A 22,228-nucleotide genomic window follows, 5' to 3' on the forward strand; every position below is an offset into this window, starting at 1 on the left:
ATGGTTTCAATGAACATCAAAATGAGTTTCAATAGTTTCAAAAAGGTTTCAATGAGCTCAGCAATTATCTATGACATTTGGCCTCCTGGCAGGTCAGCACAGGCATACTCGAACCCATCAGCACATGGCAGGTCCCAAAGCCATATGCCTCTTATCCAGACAATAATTAGAAAAACACCAGTGAGGAGGTAGTATTTTGAGGTGGCTCAGTGAACACAAGCACTGTATAAAATGGGGGAAGGATAAGGAATGTGAAAGGCGATACTAGGAGAGGACTAAGGCAACTGCAGTGGACACAGGTTGGAAGGCAGATGCCAGGATTAGTGGGGACAGAAGAAATGCTGCTGAGAACACAAAATGCATATCATTAGAAAGCTACATTCTCAGAGAAAACAAACTTATTTTCACATGTTCTGTGCACATTATGAAGAGGTATTTCTATCTGCAGCTATGACTTGTCAACTAAGAACATCCTGAAAAATCAAAAATGCTGTTATTACTCGTAAGACCAGAGGTAATTAGATAAAATCTCCATTTTACAACTAGAAAAAATGGGTAGAGCAGTGTGATACAGGGGGCTAGAAAGCAAGTCAGTGACAGTTCCTAGTTCAAGGCCACTAGGCTACACCATGTCACCAAACCCAGGCTTTTTCTTACATGCCAATGCACAAGGAAAACTGGCCAGTGGTAAAGTAATTCTAAGCTAATGCGTGAATTTTTATTATTCAAGTTCAAGAAAAGGAGAGAATCCTACAGGCCATCGTGCAACTCTCAAATCTATGTTCACACAAATGTTTCCTTCTCTAGTGAGTATGGTCCAGAACAGCTATAACACTTCAGTCATTTTCTTAAAAAAAAAAATAAAAAAATTAATAAGCTTAAAATCTGACACCAAATTAAAATGAAACAGCACCATCTATACTGCTGTAGTTGGTGCCGTATTTACTTAATAGCAAGACTTTAAGTAAGTACACTCGTACACTGACCTTAGAAACTACAAGACCAAAACAAAGTGCACACTGAGAATTAAAGGAGAACTGTCTTAAAATCTTATCCTGTGATAACACAGAATCAGTAACTATCCTAGAAACAAAGTCACAAAATTGATGGCTCTCATGAGCACATAGCAGGTCATTTTATTTATCCATTAATTCCTCTCTACACAGACAACAAAAATGCTAATCCTGGACCTAATCATCATTTTGCCTTGATCACTGCTATCTTCTCTCTGACTCTCCAATTCTACCCACTCTAATTCACAGAAAACGTGTCTGCCAATGTGATCATTTTCATAACCGTGAACTGATTAGATCTCATCTCTTCGATTCCCAAGAATGCTTCTTCTTCCCTACCTCATCAAGTCCAAGCTTCCCGTCCATCGCCTTCAAGGTGTGCCTAACTGTACCTTGGTTCTTCGCTTGTTCCTGTTCCTTAGTGCTTTTTGTTTCACCAGTGGCAACCGTTACATGTGTTCTTTTCCTTTTTTCCCCGCCTTGTATTTAAAACCATTGCTTTCTCCGTGCTACTCTTCGCACTTTGTATGCCCTACTTGCACCAGTCTACAGGATCTTTACCATTCTTCTTGCAGGTTGTGCCTTAAATTCTCCTTGTGGATGTTAATGCAGCCAAATTATGACAGCCATAGTTCAGAGGCAGTTATAAAAGCTTGCATGAATTTACCCTGAAAACTCCCAATGATTTGGTACTTTCAAGACCTAAAACTATCATATTTACTGGTGTGATACAAGGTACATATCAGTGTCTTTGCTTTCAACATTTGTTCCGTTAATTTGCAAGTCTTGTTTTTAATTATACTGTAGGCTTCTTCAGGTCAGAAAAATGGGCTATGGACTTGCAAAGTACCTGCTTTGACAATACTGATCCCTGAAAGAGATCTTTGCATGGTCCCACTACAAAGACCTTTACAAGAAAAGCATTATATCCATCTCATGCACCCAATACGATTCATGTGAAATTAAAGCAGTGGAGCCTGATTGCCCATGCCCACAATTAAGTATTTTCTAAGCTTGCACACTGTTATTTAACCAGACTGCTTCGTAACTTCTAAGACTAGAAATTACCGCTATAATCAAGCAGCATGGCATTCTACATCAGACCAAGAACTCTGCTCAGCAATTCCTATCCCACTGCTCACATTTTGCAGACCCACAGCAGGTCTTTCCAAAGCAACATCAACATTTTTTATTTAAAGACTTTTTTTGATGAAAGAAACTGCCATTTCCCTTGGGACTCTATTCCAAGACATAATCCATGTTTTGCAACAACTTTCATCCATGGGATCTTAGGCTAACATAAATTTTGCTAGATTAAGAACCATCTAGTATCAAATTCCTATATGGCCTTATAAATTATGATCAAGACACATCCTAACCATCTCCCTAAGCAGCAAAACACATCAAACTTCCAATTTCTCATTCTGTAGATCTCAAATCCCTCCTGTAATTGTTCTTCCCCCAAAAAATTAACTAGGAAGCATTTTAACACCCATTTTGACATGTGCTACCTAGAACTAAATGGTGTTCATTAATGATTTTTCTAGTGCCATATACAGTTTTAGTATCTATTATTCATTCTTATTCCCCTGTTGACACATCCAAAGCCCTTTTTGCCCATCATCTGCTAAAACTTCTGTTCTTCTGATCCCCTGCTTTTCCAGAAAAAAAATACCAAGGGTTGACTTCTACTGCCAGCTCCTAGATATGTTCTCCCCCCGCCCCTTAGCAATATTAAATGAGATTTCTTTTTCTTCTGTCCAATTTACTATGTCATCTTAATTTTTGCTACTGCTTTTGTTGACAAAAACATATTGTGATTTTATATTTGGAAGGTGAGTATTTTTCTTTTGGTTCCTTCCATTGCTTCAGCTTCAGGGGACATTAAAAAAATTCAGCTGAGTGTCTGAAATGCCAGAATATTACTAGTAACTGTATGGCCTCCCACAATCCCTTCTCATATTCCTTGTCTTCTTTCTTCTGCTATGGAAGACAGCTACCACACTCAGAAGTTCTTTCTCAAAAAGAGAATAAAACGTGTCATAAAAACCCCACTATATTTCTCCACATCACATATCCTAAGCAGCAACACGGACCACTGGAGGTCACTGAAATAGGATTTCAAGGACCTTGGATTACCTATGTATTTTTTAAAAGTTTAGAGATAGAGATGCTTGGCAGAAATAAAGTTACTGTTTGTGTTATATGAGGTGAGAAATAGAATATTTTACAAATAGGATCTGTTAGATGTGTTTTTGACAGCCATAAAATACCAGAGTACCTGTCTTGTCAAGAAGAATATTTTACAGAAGTGTTCATAGCAAAGACAGTATGGGCCATGTGTTGAGAGAGCAAATGGCAGCAGGACACTTATTTTGTAGGAGGAAACACAGAGGGCAGACATGATGACACTTTGCAAGTATGCTCCAGTGAGAGGAAAACTTTGTAAGTAGATATAATGTTTCTTCTGGTATCTTAACCTTACTTCTTCTGATATCATACCTTAACTGAAAAATCTGGAAACACAAGATTGAATTTTGACTTGCCTGATAATTTTGTTGTTTCACTATTCATATGCAAATTAGTATGAAATTGCTAAACATTGCATAACAAAACCCACATTTGATCAGACGAAAGGTTCACTTAGCCTTAGGCTGTTAGTCCCAACATTAGCCAATACTGATTGCCTAGGGAAAAGCATAAAAAAACCCAACATATGCTGTGGTAATTCTGCTAAAATACTCCCCCAGCCTCTAAATTTGTGATTCAGGAACTTCCTGAGAGGTATGTCTCTACGTCTAATGCCTTTAAATGGATTTTTCTGGAAAAAAAAAACCAACAAAAAAAACCCCAAACTCTTTTATACCCACCTAGTAAAAGATAATGTAAGGGACATAGTAAACCAGTATTTCACCTTTAACTCCTGACATAATGTGCAGACAATGCCTTTGGTTATGTCAAAAATACCCCAGTGCTAGGATGGCCACACATGCCATGTGAGCCATGCTGCACAACAGGTACTGCTGTGATACAGAAAATTAGAAACAAATACAGATTTTGTTTTCAGAGAATAATCACAGTAAGTCTGCATATCAGATTTTTTTTTTCTTTTTGAAAGCTGAGATGAAACACATGACCTCACTGGAGTGGAAGAAATGTGTCCACAATGGCAAAAGTTGACCTCTTGCCAATGGCAGCACAAGTTAATTTTTTTTTAAGAAGTCAACAATCCATTTGACAACAATATGTATTTAAAAATAACTGTAATTCAGTAACTGTATGTGCTATTTCCATATTTCTCTTGTGACAATAGCATTATAATTTATATCAATAAGCCTGTCTCTTGCACCAAGTGTTTAAACTGCTTTTTGTATCCTCAAGGACAGTTTAAACTTCTGAAAAAAAGCTGCTTCTTTTTGTAAATTATGACTCATATTGTTTTACTGTTTATTATCACTCAAACATAAAGTGCTTTTTAGATGACTGTTGACTGCCTGTCAAATGTAACTGAAGTCCAAAAAGAAGCTGCGGTAATTTTGTCTTTAAAACCAAGATGTACTTAGACCCCCTCAAAATAAAAAAAATCTGTCTTATACTCTTATACAGTTTAGGAAAACTACTGAAACTTTAATTTTCGAGTAAGAATGCTTCTTAAGAACTCAAGTAGGCAGACAGATGATGATTTTAGAGCCCATCTCTACCCATATGTTCAACCAGCTGCTAGAACTTCCCCATTCAGGCAGAGGCACCAGGCATGGTCTCAAGGTCCTCAAGGATGACCACATGAAACACAAGTCTTTCAGGATTCACCCAAAAAACCCAACGTCCTTGGAAAACATTGCTTTTGCAGGTGCAATCTACGTTAATGCAAGGAAGACAATCAAAATAAATGAGAGATGCAAAAAAGGTACACTGTTCCTGAAAATGAAAACTTATTTAAATGTTTGAAGGTAAAGTCACAGTTTTTTACCACACATCCCTCCCTTAGTCTCTGCTCCCCAAATCTCTCCTAACAAGACTGGAAAGCCAGAGTAAGAACCCACTACCTTAAGTTTCCCTAACTGGTTCCTGACAACACACAACTACCAGGAGAGTGAATGCGTGTCCTGAGGCCATCTGATGGAAACCCACATTCCAAGTAGTTTCTAGTTCTCTGCTAGGTAATTAACAGAGTGAAGAAACCACAAACCAAGGGTGAAAAACAGAAGTTAGAAAATCAGGAGACTATCTAACAGAAAGAAAGGAACAGCAACACATTTTGGCTTCTGGTCTGAGAGATGGGTAAGGCTAAGATACATTAGGCTCAACCACCTAATCCCAAATTACTGGTCAATAAAACAACAATAGGATTAAAAATCCCAAGAAAGTAGAATTTCAGAAATATGATTTTGGGCGGGGGGGGGGGGGGCGTGAAGGATTTCAAACAGAAAAGTCTACAAGCCACTGACCTAGTAAACTAGCCAATATCCCAACAAGCTGAAAACAACCCACCTCTGCCAGAGAGACCCCCACCTCCATCAGCTCAGGGCCCCCAGATCCCCCTGCACCACCGCTTTTCACCTAAGGGAAGGACCACCCTCTTCCCACCATCTCTGCCCTACAGAAAAATCAAAGTTTCGGGGATGCGGAGACTTGTGCACAGACACGGGGAAACTTCCTGAAACCCGATACGGGCACCCGGCCGACGAGGGACTCCCCCGGGGCCGCTGCCAGGGAGGACCCTCGCCCCCCCCCCCCCCCCCCCGCCCCTCCAGCGCAGCACCCGGGCCAGCTGTCAGGTGATATCCCGCCCCCCCCGCTTCCGCGGGGCCCGACAGAATGCATGAGCGCGGCTGTCAGGCTCTCTCCACCCCCGCAGGGCACAGGCCCGGCTTCGGGCGTCCCGCCGGCACACGGCCTCCCCGCAGGCACCGTTCCTGTCACCGGGACCCCCCCTCGGCGCCGCCCCGGGCCCGGGCCCCGCTGGCGGGGATCCCCCGCCTCCCTCCTCGGCGTAGGCCCGGCTGTCAGGGATCCCCCACCCCCTCCCGGCGCGGGCCCGGCTGTCAGGGATCCCCCCGCCCCACTTCACGCAAGGGCCCGCCCGGGCTCCCCCGCTCCACTTCGGGCGCGGGCCCTGCCGGGGCCCCACGCGCACGCCCGCCGCCGCGGACCCGGCCGCCGCCAGGGATCCCCCGCCGCCGCCCCGGCAAGCCCCGCCGCCGGGGATGCCCCGCGCCCGCGAAAGGGGCCCGGGCCCGGGCCCGGCACGGCGGCCGGCAGCGCGGCGGGGATGCGGGGCGGCCCCCGCCGCAGCTCCCCGGCCAGGCTCCCCTCCCCCCGGGCTCCGGGCCTGAGGCGGTCCCAGTCCCCGCCCGCCGCCCGCTCGCTCGCTCGCTCGCCCGCCCGCCCGCTCCTCACCGTGTCAGCGACAACACGGCCGGGGCCGAGGACGGGCTCCTCCGCGCCGCATCTTCCCGGCCGCCCGCACGGACGGGGCCAGGGCGGGACCCGGACCGACCGGCCGCCGCTTCGGCCCTGCTCCGAGCCGAGGCAGCGAAACCAAAATGGCGGCGGCTCCTGCTCCACCGCGAGCGAGCGCCCGGCGCCCCGCCTTCCCCGCACCCGGCCACGCCCCCGCCCGGCCACACCCCTCCGGGCTAGCCCCGCCCCCGCCGAGAGAGGGCGCCGTTAGCCCAGCGGTGGGCGGGATCCGTGCCATCCCCTCCCGCGCCTCCTGTCCCTGTCCGGGACCCGTAGCAGCCTCGCGTCACTCGCGGCTTCTCGCGCGGCGGATCCTGTCAGCGGGGCGGGCCCGCCGCCAGCGGTGAGTGCCGAGGCGCCCCGCGCCGGCCCGGGGGAAGGGGGGGAATCGCACGGCGGCGGCCGAAGCCCGCGCAGGTCGGCCTCTTGCTTGGCGGCGGCGGCTGCTGCTGCTGCCCACAGGGCCCGGCTCTGAGGAGCGGCGGCCGCCGGGGCAGCGGCCGTGCGGAGCTCAGGCCCGCGCGGTGCGGCAGCGTGTGGGGACCCGGGGCGGTAATGGGGCTCGATTCAGCAGGGAGGCTGCGGGAGGAAGGGGGCAGAGCAGCGGCGGGGGACAAGAGAAGCTGCCTGCAGCCTGCCGGGAGCCGGTGCAGACGGGAGGCGGGAGAGGAAGGGCAGCTGGTTGTTGCCTTTAGTTCCCCCTCGCAGGTTTTACGAACAGAACTTCAGCTTTCCCGGTTTCCGGTAGTGGCTCCCGTTTCTAGATCGGGTTGAATGATGTACTTTATGCCTCCTTATTATCTCAGTCCTGTGTATGTCTAGAAAAAGAGAGACGAATGGAGTACGGTGGAGAGCACATGGGAGGGAAAACTGGGGAGAAGGCAAGGGGGAACAGGTCTCTGAAACAGCAGTGGGCCAGCAGACATAGGTCGTCCGAAGACGATAACGCTCTGGTCAGCTCAAAGTTGTTTCTGTCTTCTACTCCTGTGTTTCTGGTGCTTGGGTTCAGGTTTCTGAAGCCAGTAGTAAATATATAGACTGCAAGCAACCATAAATTTGTTTTTATGAGTCTGGAGAGGTGACAGGTTAGGATTACTTAATGATGTCTGCAAATATAACTTTCAGGGTTCTTTGCATAATTTTTACTACCAAATGATATTCCGATCTATAAATCCTTTCCTAAAGACCACAAACAGACAAGTATTTTTTCTATAATGGAACAGTATGCTGAGTTGGACAGTTCTTTAACTTGACCCAGGTACAAATCCGTGAAGTGGCTGCAGTTTTAGTCTACTCTTCTGCTAAAGCTCCTCTCCCACGGATAGACAAGCCCCAGAGAAAAGCCCTTACACCTTGTGTTGAACTAGTCATTCCAGAATTCTGTCAGAATGTTAGGGGTGCCCAAAATAAACAGAAAATTGCAGATTTTTCTGACTCCTTAATTTTACTAGTTGTGTTTGAGAAAACAGCTTTCCCATCTCTATTTTCCTTACTGTTAAAACTGTGATTTGAAACAAATGGGATACATTTCATGAAGAATGGAATTCCTCCTTCCTCTTCTGCTGTACATGCTAGCATGGCAAAGTAAAATGACTAAAAAAGCCTCCACAGGCTGATATCTTCACTTATTCTTGAAATAGCAAAACTGGGGCTTGTTTTTCAAATATGTATTGTGCATTGATTGTTAGATGAAAGAATGTAAAGCACCTTTACAAAATCAAGGTGCATCAGTGTGGACTTATTTTCTCATTCTATGCAGTAACAGTTGTAAATGCCATTCTATGCAATTAAACCATCTTTGTCTTGCTTAGCATTAACATTGCAGTTAATCACCAATTCCCACAAGACAGCTATTCCTCCTAAAGACTTAGGTAATTATCTCGCTTTGAATGCATTGTGTAACTTACTGCAACCAAGAATTCTTAAAGGATCTTTGTTAGGTACTGTCATTATTTTCTCCTAAGGAAGTGGTATGAAGAAGGCCTTGAATGCTGGCACAGACGACAGATTTAACTAATTTACTTACCTTTTTGCCTTTACTTTTGCATCACAAATGCTCAAGTATTTTGTTTTGGGTTTTTTCTTCTGTTGTAATCAAAGATGGCTGAGCAGTAAATACTAACACATGATTAGGATGAAGCCGGAAACACAGAAGCATCTTCAGTCTCTGCGTTGTTCCAGTTTCTTCAAAAAACCCGCTGTGTAGCCCTTGCTTTTACATCTCTTAACAGCTGCTGTCAAAATAGATGTCCTTCCCAATAAAAGAATCTGTCCTCCTCACTAGATGAATGAAATATCTTTACTTATAAAGTAAGGGTTTTTTGTAAATGTCTCTAAAAAAAGGCAACATAATTAATGGAATATTTTTTTATTAGGCAAATTATGCTGATTACCAGCAGTCAACTGCATTGCTGCAGAGCATTCTGACCGTTTGAATTATTTGTGTGCCTAGACTTTAAGCTCTTTGGGCAGGAATGATTCTCTCCCAGCGTAAGATACATTAAACATAGTAAAAACCCTAAAAAATCCACTTCTGTCTCTACAGAAAAAATGCTGAGAAGTCTGAAGGGACTCGTCTACCATCCTCTAAAGGTAAGTCCTGTAACAGCATGATGCTGCTTCCAATATTTCAGCTGTCCTGTGAACTGGAATGACAATTTACAACTGTATAAAAGTGAGATTCTTCTTACATTCATCATCTAAAAACTTGGTGCCTCCTATAAGCTGGTTGTGTAAACTCCCATTATGGGCAAAGGAAAGAAGGACAACTTGTGTCTGTTATTCCTTCTACATTTCTCTCTGTCGGCTGGGGAGAGAGAGAGAATGTGCAAGCAAGCCTGGATAGTTGGCTTAAATGAGACATTTGTTAGAAGACTAAAGTTTAGCATTCTGCAGTGTCCAGAATGCTGAAATTCTACATCTTCAATACAAGTGTTTCTCGGAAAATAGAGAATCTACTTGTTCTGCACTGCTGGAAGATACAAAGGAAGCAGCCCTTTATACAGAACCACCAGCCTTTCACAAAGCCTGTGCTGCTGGTGGGAAGATAATTTTGCCAAAGATGGCTCAGGGCTTCATGTGGGTGTAGTAATATTAGCTCTGCCACAACAACACAGCAGCACTATGTTATCAGTAAAGCTTCCTTATATTATAAACAGCATAATGGTTCATGTTGCATATCTGGAATGATTTCCTAATGGTAAAGAATTTCAGTCATTTTGTTTGCTGTTGTCTTTTAAATACTTTTTTCACTAGTACATAGTGATATGCAGCCATTAAAGAGGATGACTGTATAACTACTTGTTTCCAGAGATGAGAGTCTGGTTGTACGGTACTGTACTTATGATGGCAGCCTTTATGAAATAAACAGTCTTTTCTAGAGACTAAGATATGTGGAAACATGTAGGAACAGCTCCACCTTATGGCACATGACTTTGTGATTAATCTCCATGTACCACGTGATAGTTTGCTGCCATTTCAGGGATCTGAGTTAGACTACTCTGTCCTTTGGCAGATGGAAACTTACTATAACATCCACTCTACACTACTAGGATAAACTGTGTTAAAAGATGATGTGAAAACATGAGAACCTTATGTACATGTTAGGATTTACTATGCAGAACTCTACAGTGAGCCAGAAAGGTATACGTTTCTGGCATTCCGCATGAAGCCAAGGGGATCAGTGATAAGCCACTGTCTTTTGTTCAGGAGGAGAGATCAAGTGGCATGTTGCTGCTATAAAGTCAGAATATATAATGCATTAGCAGTGGTATTGTAGGTCACTCAAAGGTATTCTTGTAGCCTGTTAAAAATGCAGACGCGCTTCTGCATGAATTTTGTAAACGGAAATGCAGTAATCCATAAAATGCAAGCCTGTATCTCTCAAATTCAGGATCATAGAATGGTTTGGGTTGGAAGGACCTTAAAGATCATCTAGTTGCACCTGCTGTGCCGTGAGCAGGGACACCTTCCACTAGACCAGGTAGCTCAAAGCCCCATCCAGCCTGGCCTTGAACACTTCCAGGGATGGGGCATCCACAGCCTCTCTGGGCAACCTGTTCCAGTGCCTCACCACCCTCACAGTAAAGAATTTTTTCCTAGTATCTAATCTAAATCTACCCTCTTTCAGTTTAAAACCGTTACCTCTCCTCCTATCATTACACTCCATGTTAAAGAGTCTGTTGTGGTTTAACCCCAGCCAGCAGCTAAGCACCATGCAGCCACTCACTCACTTCGCTCCCCCACCCAGTGGGATGGGGGAGAGAATAAGAAGAAAAAAGGTAAAACTTGTGGGTTGAGATAAGAACAGTTTAATAGAACAGAAAGGAAGAAACTAATAATTATAATAACAATAATAAAATGACAATACTAATAAAAGGATTGGAATATAAAAAACAAGTGATGCACAATGCAATTGCTCACCACTTGCTGACCGATGCCCAGTTAGTCCCTGAGCAGCAATCCCCCCTAGGCTAAGCCCCCCCCAGTTTATATACTGGGCATGATGTCACATGGTACAGAATACCCCTTTGGCCAGTTTGCATCAGCTGTCCTGGCTGTGTCCCCTCCCAACTTCTTTTGCCCCTCCAGCCTTCTTGCTGGCTGGGCAGGAGAAGCTCAAAAATCCTTGACTTAGTCTAAACATTACGTAGCAACAACTGAAAATGTCAGTGTGTTATCAACATTCTGGTACTGAATCCAAAATATAGCACTGTACCAGCTACTAGGAGGACAATTAACTCCTATCCCAGCTGAAACCAGGACACAGTTCCTCCCCATCTTTCCTGTAGGCCCCCTTTAAGTACTGGAAGGCTGCTATAAGGTCTCCCCGGAGCCTTCTCTTCTCCAGGCTAAACAACCTCAACTCTCTCTACCTGTCCTCATAGGGGAGGTGCTCCAGCCCCCGACCATCTTCGTGGCCCTCCTCAGGACCCGCTCGAGCAGGTCCATGTCTTTCCTGTGCTGAGGGCCCCAGCGTTGAATGCAGTACTCCAGATGGGGTCTCACAAGAGTGGTGTAGAAGGGCAGAATCACCTCCCTTGACCTGCTGGCCATGCTTCTTTTGATGCAGCCCAGAATGTGATTGGCTTTCTGGGCTGCGAGTGCACATTGCTGGCTCATATTCAGTTTTTCATCCACTAATACTTCCAAGTCTTTCTCTGCAAGGCTGCTCTGAGTACTGTTGTATTCACTACTTCAGGAGCTTGTGTTGATTTTGTAGCACTTCAGAGAGTTGGGAAGGATTTCATGTCTCCAGGTACTTAGAAGCTGCTTCTACAGCCCAGCGCAAGCTACAGTCCACAAAGGAAAAGTTCCAAAGCACTATAAGGCTACATGGTGATTTTGAGGATGACATATCATGCTAAGGCTCAAAGAAGTGCTGTTCTAAAATGGTATCCTTCCAGGAGAAAAATGTAGTAATTTAAAGATGGAATATGTTCTGTTGATGAAAAAACAGAAATTCTATGTACTTGGCTGCAAGAACAGAGGACTGGGCTTCAAGACAAAGTCCTTCTCACACTTGCATCCTGTCTTACTGTGCTGTCTTCTACTCCCTTCACAGAACTTACTAGGAGCTGGCTTTTGTACCATAGAGAATCATGCTGATTTTCTGAGATTGTGCTTTTAAAAAAGTGGTATTATTAATACTGGTTTGACTAAGTATCATTCAGCTAAAGTCTTGAGCTGTATCTAGATGCACATAAAAACTGAACTCACTTAGAGCAAGAAGTTAATCCTTGCTTAATTTTCATTCACTGTTACACAGGTCAGGGACAAGGATTTGTATGGTACTCCAGAGAAAGGATGTCCACAGAGCAGTAAGCTTGCCTTTTCTTTTCTGTGAGCAAAGCTTACAGTCCCAAGATATTCACTGGAGAAGGAGGGAATGTGGGATGTTCAAAGAAAATGAGAGGGACTATGATTCCAGGCTAGGAATGACTTAGGGCTGACATTTTCTAGGGGAATAGGTGACAATAGTTGCATGCTCTAGTTATTCATGTATCAAATTAGCATCTTAGTGCCTTTTTCTAGGCTGTAAATTAAGTCACTTCTGTGGGCTGAAAACTAAACATAGCCAAATAAAGACATCCTAATTGATTGTTTGGATTTGAGGAGAAAAAGAACATTGTGGGAACAAGAGAAGAATGTGATGACAAAAGTGAATGTTTAGTGGTCTTCCATATTTACACTGCAGTAGTTTGTTATATAGATATCTAGTGTTGAGTACAAACTGGTTTAATTCCTTCCCTAAAAGGAGAGTGTGTGCTGAAATGCTGATTCAGGAGTCCATTGTGTGTTGAACATGGGATGTGGGGTAATCCGACATTACACTTTATTCTGAGCTCTTGTGGCTTTCAAATGACCCCCTGAGGAAAACTCGGATGACAGTAGAATTGCATCATGTCATGGAGAACTGAAACAGCTGTTCCTGTCTCTAAACTTCAGTTTATGGCTACTCTCATCTATGCAGACAGACAAAATGGGAAACTACTTGCTCTGTTTACAGTTGGAGCCTGCAACTGTTCCAGTCAGTAAAATGAAGGGTGGCTTTCAGTTTTGCTTGCTTTGGTTACAGCCTCTGTTTGGAATATACACTTTTTTATTCATTGAGAAATGCTTATATTTTCTTTCACCATAACATAATAAAATGCCTGTCCTTCTACTACTCACTTTCTTGCCTATTTTGGCTAGGCTTTACAGGCATGCTTCAGCAGTCTGTCTATGGAAAAAAGAATTAATCATCAGGTTAGCTGGCTGTTTCAGTTTCTCAGCCATGTCTGTATTATAATGAAAGAGTCTGTATGCAGGGACACAGTTAGGAAAATCAGTGCAGGGAATGTAATTATAAATATCAAATAGTGGGCAGCACTGCACTAATCCCTCAATAATTGAGGTGATTATGGATTACTAGACAGCCTGAATTTTCAAGGTACTAGCTACTATTCATCAGTGTAGGCAGAAACATTGTGGGAACTTCCCAGCAACAAGACCTTAATGGCTGTACTTGTGCTCTTAAGCAATCTTGAAGGGGATAACTCTTCCAGGTACAGGGCTTGGCTCTCTAGATGACTTAAGGTGGTAGCTGACTTAAGTGAATGGCAATGGTTTAGAAGCAGGCATCTAAATGTGAAATGTGGTTCTAAAGCATGTGGTTTTTCATGATGAATTTACAGTCTTAAAGATGAATTTTTATTCTAATCGCAGAGAATTCTATTCTGTATTGCATGCTACCTTGACCCGATCATAATGTGCATGGAATGAGCGTACAAAACAAACTACTAACTGGATTTTTTACTGGCAATCTTTGACTGCTGAGAAGTTTGTTTCTGTTTGCCTTTTTCTTTCCTTAGTTGGACCATGGATATGCCCTCCATACGGCAGCCAAAGATTGCTTAAGTTCCGTTGTCAGCCAGGATGTCCAAACACTGGCAGAAAGACCCAGAACAGTTTTCTATACCAGCGAGAATGACCCGGTGAGTTATTGCCACAATTGTTATTGTCAGACAGCAAGTGCCTAAATTCCATCAGTCTGCCTGTGGACGTGCTGGAGCCCAGAGTGCTTACTGGGATTGTGTTGTTCTGGAGCCCAGAGTGCTTACTGGGATTGTGTTGTTCTAGTAAACGTAAGGGAAGGGAGTACACAGGCCTAATAATAGGCATCTAGACCATGATCCCCAGCCCAAAGGGAAACAGGCTGTGGCTGTGCAGTGCCACCTGCTTGGGTTTAAACAAGACAGGGCTGGTCTTCTGCCTGAAAGCTCCTGGGAACAAGTATTGATTCCTTCTCTATAGTTGCACAGATGAGATGATAGACTGTGTATTGTAGAAGCTCAGATGTGGCTTAGCTTGTCATCAGACACCATTAATTTCAACTCCAGGGTTATTCTTCCCTCACTAACCTCCCCAAATTGGCTATGAAGGGGGATAAAAAACACACCCCAGATGACCTCAGCACAGCACAGCTCTCCAGCATCATAATTCCAGCCTCACACTCTGTCTCAAGCACAAAATGAAGTGGAATAAATGAATGGAATAACCCTTTGAGATGCTTTTCTGCTGCCTGTGTAATTGGAGTCTTTCAATACTGATTCCTCTGGGGTCTCTATGGAAACAGCAGCATGCAGATGATCTTGCTCACGTGATGCGAGTGTCTCTATAGATTGCACAGAAGAGTCCAGATGGCAAGGATTGTCCCCACTGTCCTGTGCCTACCATTTACGTTGCCAGGCAACTGGCTTTGGCATTCTGACTTCATGGGCCTGATGTTTGGCGACAGCCACCATTGCTTATTAATTTGTCAGATTGGTGTTCTTCGGACTTGCTGTATTGCAGATCATGTATTGCAGCAGAGGGGCTCCGCTGTCTCGCTTCATCAGCAAACCTGATAGCTTTGATGGCACATGTACTTGTGCACCATAAAGTCCCATTAAAAATGGATTAAGACCAGACAAAACCTAAATTTTTAATAAGAATTAGCTTTTAGATACCTTTCCATTAGCAAAACTCAAAGTGACTAAACATGAGGATAAAGATACTGACCCACTTTACAAATGTAGGAGCTGAAGAGTGAAGGAATTTGCCCAAGGTTATGCAGCAAGTCAGCGATGAAACTGAGAATGAAAATGGTCTCTGGAGTACTGCTCTTCTGTTCAAGTCCATAGATAACACTGCCATGCAAAAACACAGGTGCTGTTAGTCTGTGTCCAACACGTGCAGGAAAACTCAAGCAAATCCAGCCCAGAGTTTGAAATACAGCTCTGCTCGGAAAAAAGACTAAAGTCTGTCTTAAAATTTTCTTCCTGTTGCTAAGATTTACTGACCAGTAAACACCAGACGGGCAACTCAAGCAGCTTAGATAGCAGTTTGCTGAAGTTACCAAATGGTTTCTTCCTATAAATAGTTCGGCAAACCTGTAGGTACCTTGAATCCTGCAGCCGTACCAAGGTAAACCGTACAGTCCAGGACACATTGACCTGTCCTATGAGTACCTTTCCTCAGTAAGGTATGGAATAGGGGTGTAGTTACCATGGGCTTTTCAGAGTGGAGGGCAGGGCAGAAGACAACAGGCACGTTGCATGCTGAAAGACTGAAAATCTGGTCTGAAGAAAGGGAGGGAGAGTAACATACCAAGAGTCCTGGGGCTAGAAAATTCATGGGTCTGCAACAGAGCTGCAGCAGTTGCGCCTGAAGAGTCCATCAATGAACTGGGAAAAGCAAAATATTCATGGCAAAAGCAGGCAGTATTCAAACCTGTAGGTACAGCTGCTCACATGGTTCCACGTGAGGAATACAGCAGGCAGCCAGGTCAGGGTAGCAGTACTCATCACAACTTTTTTTTCCCCATCCGTTCATTCTGGTCAAACCATTTGTCAGCCAGACTGCACAAGTGAGCGACCAAGCCCAGACCAGTATTGTCTCACCTGTTCTGGGCCTCAGTAAATTAAGCCCTGGGTCTACACCAAAGCTAATAAGGAATACAAGGAAAGTCTGGATCAGCCCCCAGATCTGCTAAAGCTGGCAGAAAGAACGACTGCTTGTTTTTCTTTCTGAAGAGTAAATAAAACTACTTTTCCTGGATCATTATTATGCAAAATAAAGAAAACAAGGAAGTTGTTATATTCTGATTCTGCATCAACCAAAATGGAAGTAAGAGATTGGCATGCACAAGAATAAAGAGGAGGAATTTTTTTACTTTAAGTCCATGGAAAAGTGCAGAAAGTCTAGAGCAGGACACAGCAGCTTGGCACAAAGCTGCTAAAAATGCCAGGCACAGCTTGGCACAGAAGTTGCTAAAAGTCACACAGGAAGTACTGCAGAATAGTATCTCTATATACTGTCCTAATTATACAAGACACAAAAACTGATGACTAGACCCAGTGTAAATAAGTAAGTGTTTTGCAAGTATTGCCTTGTAGGAAAATAGAATAATGAAGCGAAAAAACAAGGATGTATAACAAGGCATGAAGTGGGTATTAGATTTTCATATATCAGTAACAACTGCTTCTTAGAGTGCGCAGTCAGAGTTCTTAAAGTAATGACTATAAATAAATGCAGAACGATGCAAGTCTGCTGGAGGAATAATACTGACCACTTATGTCACAACAAGGGGCTTGGAAATTATTGCCCCAGAAAACAGATTTTGAGTTCTTAAGCAACCAGTACTAGTTAACAAGGTAAGTGGCATATTAGGAATTACTACTCAGAGACAGCAAAGAACAAGCCAGAAAACATAATTTTGTTGCAGACGTAAAGAAAGTAAATTTGAATCTGGCAGATAATTCAAAAGGGGATCATATTGCTATTAAGATATTGTGGTGACCAGAAGTACAAGTGGACTAATAAAAGATTAGATGAACTCATGAAGCATAGGGCCACCAGTGCCCACAAAACAGAATGGTTCATATACAAGCTCAAGGAATCCCTTTATTGTTTATTGCCAGGTGGGATATCCTTTCTTTAGATTCTTCCTAAGCATCTGCCAGTAGTGTCCTGATACTACAATTCCTGCTTTACTTTAATATGCTAGTTCTTCTGACTCTTGCTTTGTAGATTGAGCGTGTAGATACTCGCTTTGATTGAGCATTCCCTCCTTATTCCATTCTCACAGGCCTTCTGTATCCAGAAAAGAGGTATTGGACTTTACTGAGTGTTACAGTTTGCATTTTACCTTCCCAGGCCAATCACACAGAACACCATGAGGGTCGCCATTATAGCATTCCACTTGAGGAGGTGAAAGCTGTGTTTCCACATGGACTGCCCTATCGGTTCCAGCAGCAGGTACTTTGTCTTAGAGCAGAGTTGTAGGGAGTGGACCGGTATGTGGGAAGAACCAGATCCATCAGGCAACTACAATGCTTTCCTGTTGGAATAAGGGAGAGTGATGTGCTGCAAGAATGCAGTTACTCCTGGTCCTTACTGTTATTTTCTACATCTAAAAGATATGAGTCAACCTAACCAGAATAGTGGCAGAAGGGTGTGAGGATTCCACCTTAGGCAACATTCTATCCAGTATTTTTCATCTCTAACAACTTCTGAGTACATAATGAATTACAGAATATTTTCCACAGTTACATTTCTGTATGAAACAGGCTGTCTCATGAAATAAGTTTATATTGGCAACAAAAAAATCTTGCCTCTTGATTTGTGTTGTAAGACAGATCATGCTGTGACTGGATCAGGCTTCGCAAGCAGCTAACACAGACTGCCTACTTGAGTTTAGGAAGAGATTTCTTATCTGTGAGTTAGTAATTCTAGGTGATTGACTTTCGATTCACTGACAGGCCGGTTGGCCTCACCTTGGTCTCTGGGAACTTGATGGAACAGCTAATCCTGGAAACCATTTCCAGGCACACAAAGGATAAGAAAGTCATCAGGGGTAGTCAGTATGGTTTTACCAAGGGGAAATAACGCTTGACCAACCTGATAAACTTCTGTGATGATATGACTGGCCTGGTAGAGGAGGGGAGAGCAGTGGACATTCAGACCCTGCACAGTACCAGAGACGGAATCATGCCAGGAACAGCTGTAGTGTGCCAGCACCTGGCTTCTTGTTCATATTCTGTTCCTTTTCTCAGATTAAGACCTTCAATGAGGCCTGCCTGATGGTGCGAAAACCAGCTCTAGAACTTTTCACTTACCTGAAAAGCTCCAACTTTGCACACCCAGCTGTCAGATATGTGATCTGTATCTTTTATCACTTACTTGATGGTAGAATGCAAGTTAAATACAAGCAGGTGAGTTTATGCAGATGAGGGTGATGTTTTGATGCTGTGCTGACCACTCCTGTTTAGTCTTCAGGAAGTGGTTCTGCTATGTGTCTTGTATCAGAAAAGCTAGTCTGAGAAGTTCACAAAGCTTGTATACTTTTATTCTAAGCCTGATTTGGCTTATGGCACAGATCTACAAACAGGGCTACCAGCACAACTAAGGGAGTGGGAATAATCAGCTCTGATGTAGGGGGGCAGGGGGATATAGAGAGAAGGAACTCTTTAGGCTAGGTTTGCTGCTGAACAAAAGCCATCCTTGCTTTTATGACCTTTGAACTTCCTTTATGCCTTTGTGAAAGAATTGCAGTCAAGTATAAATTGAAGTGGTTTTTCAGAGACTTTCCTTGACAATCCATGTTGGAGATGGTGAGAAAGGAACAGGTAAAACCATGACTCTGTGTCACGTGGTTCACTACTGCACAAGGCAAGGCTGGCTGGTGCTGCACATCCCAGATGGTAAGAATACTGATGCTGTCTGTGTTATTCCATCAAATAAGCATGCTGATCCAGAAGATGCTGCTTCAAGAGAAAGATGTAGGGTAGGCCACAGCAAATTATCTTTTTTTTTCCATAGTGGAGAAGGCTTATAAAGCACAAAACCCCCAAATAAAGTAGAACATAATTACAGTTATTTTCACCTGCTCGCACATGCTTATAGTCAGTCTTTTTTTCTCCACTGTTAATGAGTATGACAGGAGACGTGCTGTGTGTGGGTCTGTTTGACCTCCTCTGTTCTCAAGGGAAAGTCTTCTCCATTAAGGATGGCAGACTTTTCTTGGCAGTGTAGCAGAATAAGGATAAGAGATACAAACACCCCCCCCCCCCCAACTCATACAATTATTTTGACCCCCCAAAAAAAAAAAAGGCAACTGTTTTATTTTGCTTACAGCTCATCTCTGGGTGAAAAACTGCACGGAGCTTATACAGTCTTCCTACAACAAAGAACGGCTTGATCAGCCTTTGCAAGCATCCTTCTGGCTCAAGAACTTCAAAACCTCAAATGAGCGCTTCCTAAAAGAGGTGTGTAGAGGCTGTCAAGTTGTCTTGATTAGTAGCTAAGAACTACCCACAGGATCATCTCTCAGGGACTGCAAGCGCATGTGCTTTCTGTCATTGAGCACCTTGACGCAAATTCTAGATTTGCTCATTTTCAAGAAATGGTTCATGTACTAATGCATGCACTCATATTGCATACAAACCCACAAACCCTACCCTTCACTGGAATTCAATTTTTGTGGAAAAAGAAGTACTTTAAATCCCCCCTGTGGGGATGGCTATTTGCAATGAATACTTCTCCCAGATTGTGCACTACTCTTTAACGCTGGCAAAGAACCAGGAATCTTGCCATCCAGACTTGCCAAGCTGCCTTTGCACTACTTATATCCCAATCTAATGTAGTTCTCTTACCGCAGATAAAAACACAAAAAAAATATGTATGGGGCAAACGAGAAAGCACTGAGGAGGGCAGACCATTGGGTGAAGTGGTAGAACAGGTAAGGAATAACAACTGCTTCTGGCTTTGTCTCACGTTTTATTAGAAGATCCCGTCATTGCATATGTACAACAAATTGCTTCTAAAGATCTTACAAATACGAATTCTAGGAAATGAAAGGCATTTCCCTATCAACAAGGTGGCTACAAAAAACATTGTGGAAGATCTGATGGATCTGTAAAGGAAGTTGTACAGAGAACTTGGGTAGAAGCAAAAATTAGAATCTGAAAGTTCCTATGTCTTTGATGCTCAGTACCTTAGACCAGATTGCTCCTTTGAAACGAACGAACAGACTGTTGACAGTTGTTTTATCTTCCTTCCCCCTTAGAAAGGGCAGACAATGCCCAAAGTTGCCAGCATTATGTATTAACAAGAAAACCAACCTGAGTGATGTGCCTTTTCCTACTTAAAGGGTTTAGCTCGTGTGAGAAATGCCAGCGATGCTGTAGGGGTTGTGCTGAAAGAGATAAAGCAGCAATGTCATCTTGGCTCATTCCGACTTCTTGTGGCAGTGGACGGTGTCAATGCGCTCTGGGGAAGGACTACATTAAAGAAGGAAGACAAAAGCCCTGTAAGAAGTGATTTGTTCTGATGATACTTCTGCATTCCTACTGCAAGGGAGAGTGTTTTGTTAATTTTTGAGTTCTATAGTAATCCCTGAAAGACATACATTTGGCTTTGCTAGCTTGGAGGGACCTGCAAAATTCATATTGTGCTTTAGACAATTTTTACTGAAGAAGGTTCTCTTAGTAAGAAAAAAGTGCATGTATGCCTTGTTACAGCAGGAAAGGTTTGGGCGTTTCTCTGTGTAACATTACTAAGGCTGAATGCTACAGTGCTAAGTAAAAGCAAAGAAAAAAATGCACCAAAAGGATGCAAATGATCCTTCCAGTCTAATTTAAAGTAGGGGAGGGGAATTTATGTCTCAGATTGAAACTGCTGGCAAAAAAAGTGATGCAGACAATCTTCACCAGGTTTCTCCAGAGGAGCTGACGCTCGTGTACAATCTAAGGAAGATGATGATGAATAATTGGGTGAGTTCCAGTCTGTACCTTTGGGTGTGTTATTCTCAGCAATTAAAACTACCTGCTGATAAGCGTAAAGCTACAAATCTAACATCACACTGTTGCTTCAGCAAAGGAGAGGATGAACATCATGTGACTGTTAAGGGTTAGTATCTCATCAGCGTTTCTGACATCACCCAAAGAGAAATAAGAACAGGTCAGATATGTAACAATGCTTTTCTTGATTACCGTGCCAAACTCCAGTTTATGACCCTGAGCTAGAGGTATTTAATAACACTTATGACACTTTGCTTTCTGATTTTTTGAACTAATGAGAACTTTTAGTTTCTAGATGTTTTGCTATAGGAGGTCAGCTCCTTTTGCTTCTTTTTCAATCCTCTGGATGCTAGTATCTCTAACAGGTAGTCTTCAGATGCAAAAGTATATAGAAAAGTCCTTTTTAAAGTATTTCAGTTGTTTCAATAGAAAAGCCATTTATAGGTAAGAATGACACGTTTAAATGCCAGCACTGGAAACACCAGCTACGTATTCCCTGTTCTGCATGTGTCCTTGGAGTAGCCAGGCTTAATGTAGTTAGGAGCATTGTAAGAAGTCCATTATATAGAATTTTGGAATTGAAGTAACTGTAAGATCAAAAAAACACCGCCTCACTTATTTAGAATCAGTCCATAACTATTTCACAACTACTGCGTTTGCAGCTAAAAGGGTTTCTAATCTACCTTTTAGAGCGGAGGTGCTATTGTGACAACCCTCAGCCAGACCGGCTCTCTCTTCAAACCCAGTTCTGCCTATTTGCCCCAGGAGCTGCTGGGAAAGGTGAGTCCTGGCCTTTTCTTGTTTTTCCCCTTCACACTGGGAAACAAACAGAAATCCTGGTTTGGGAGCTGCGTTCAGTTCAGGGTGGCAGCCTTTGCTCTTTGGATCACATACAGCTTTATTCTCCTTTGAAATAACTCTGCTTGAGCTCATCCCAGAAGGGTCCTGCAGCAAGGAGAGGCCCAGGCCCGTGCCCGGGTGCTGCAGCCTGCGGCGGGACCTCACCCCCAGCTTTCCTTCCCAGGAGGGCTTCGATGCCCTGGACCCCTTCGTCCCCGTCCCGGTCCCCAACTACAGCCCGAGGGAGTTCGAGAGCTGCTACCGCTACTACCTCGATCGCAAGTGGCTGCAGCACGAGAAAGGTCAGCGCCCTGCTCGGGAGAGGGCGGGGGGGGGTAGGCTCAGCCCAGGGACCGGCCTGCCTGTGCCGAGGCGGTGGGCGGGGAGCCAGGGGCGGGCCGGGGGGGGATCCCGGCGGAGGAGGCCGCGGCCCCAACACACCTTCTGTCTTGCAGCGCGCACGGAGGACGGCAAGGAGGAGCTGCGGTTCCTGAGCGGCTCCAACCCGCGGCAGCTGGAGCGGCTGGCGGGACCCCTCTAGCACAATAAAGGCCGGACTGGTGGCAGCGCCTCCTTCACGCTGTCGGTGTC

The 22,228-nt window shown here is 44.0% G+C and overlaps 2 protein-coding genes and 1 long non-coding RNA gene across 8 annotated transcripts in view; 1 reads left to right on the plus strand and 2 right to left on the minus strand.

The window, feature by feature from the left end:
* ASH1L (ASH1 like histone lysine methyltransferase) overlaps positions 1-6,589 on the minus strand; it is a 64,629-nt gene extending 58,040 nt beyond the window's left edge. For 2 of the 4 annotated variants that reach the window (XM_041126275.1, XM_041126274.1), the window contains exon 1: positions 6,414-6,589. The gene's annotated coding sequence lies outside the window, so the exon portion shown is untranslated. The remainder of the gene's footprint in view (positions 1-6,413) is intronic. The other 2 variants (XM_030026202.2, XM_030026201.2) reach the window with 1 other exon arrangement.
* A 93-nt stretch (positions 6,590-6,682) lies between these two features.
* DAP3 (death associated protein 3) lies at positions 6,683-22,210 on the plus strand. Of its 3 annotated transcripts, XM_030026224.2 has the most exons (14): positions 6,929-7,429; positions 8,323-8,347; positions 9,022-9,068; positions 13,829-13,951; positions 17,154-17,255; positions 18,053-18,161; positions 18,608-18,700; positions 19,134-19,264; positions 19,657-19,737; positions 20,149-20,307; positions 20,711-20,770; positions 21,488-21,577; positions 21,822-21,939; positions 22,093-22,210. In XM_030026224.2, the coding sequence occupies exons 1-14, from the start codon at positions 7,313-7,315 to the stop codon at positions 22,176-22,178; spliced, it is 1,341 nt and encodes a 446-aa protein (XP_029882084.1). In that variant the 5' UTR covers positions 6,929-7,312; the 3' UTR covers positions 22,179-22,210. The 3 variants fall into 3 exon arrangements, with proteins under 3 accessions (XP_029882085.1, XP_029882084.1, XP_029882086.1); XM_030026225.2 differs by lacking the exons at positions 6,929-7,429; positions 8,323-8,347 and adding an exon at positions 6,683-6,819 and having other exon boundaries at positions 18,053-18,211; positions 18,580-18,700; XM_030026226.2 differs by lacking the exon at positions 8,323-8,347 and having other exon boundaries at positions 7,362-7,429; positions 18,053-18,211; positions 18,580-18,700.
* Positions 19,767-22,173, minus strand: LOC115346319. The gene is made up of 2 exons (XR_003925102.2): positions 22,079-22,173; positions 19,767-21,613 (listed from the first exon to the last, which is right to left on the minus strand). It is a non-coding gene; the product is annotated as an uncharacterized LOC115346319 (long non-coding RNA).
* Positions 22,211-22,228: the final 18 nt, after the last annotated feature.

This window comes from Aquila chrysaetos, chromosome 9 (assembly GCF_900496995.4).
Source record: "Aquila chrysaetos chrysaetos chromosome 9, bAquChr1.4, whole genome shotgun sequence".
Taxonomy (NCBI): Eukaryota; Metazoa; Chordata; class Aves; order Accipitriformes; family Accipitridae; genus Aquila; species Aquila chrysaetos.

Bases quoted from the DNA above. Each gene is read 5' to 3' on its own strand.
- DAP3 (XM_030026224.2), top strand. From the start codon at position 7,313: ATGGAGTACGGTGGAGAGCACATGGGAGGGAAAACTGGGGAGAAGGCA. The intron at 7,430-8,322 runs GTCAGCTCAAAG...AATTCCCACAAG, and splicing joins CCGAAGACGATAACGCTCTG to ACAGCTATTCCTCCTAAAGA. The intron at 20,771-21,487 runs GTGAGTTCCAGT...TCTACCTTTTAG, and splicing joins AGATGATGATGAATAATTGG to AGCGGAGGTGCTATTGTGAC.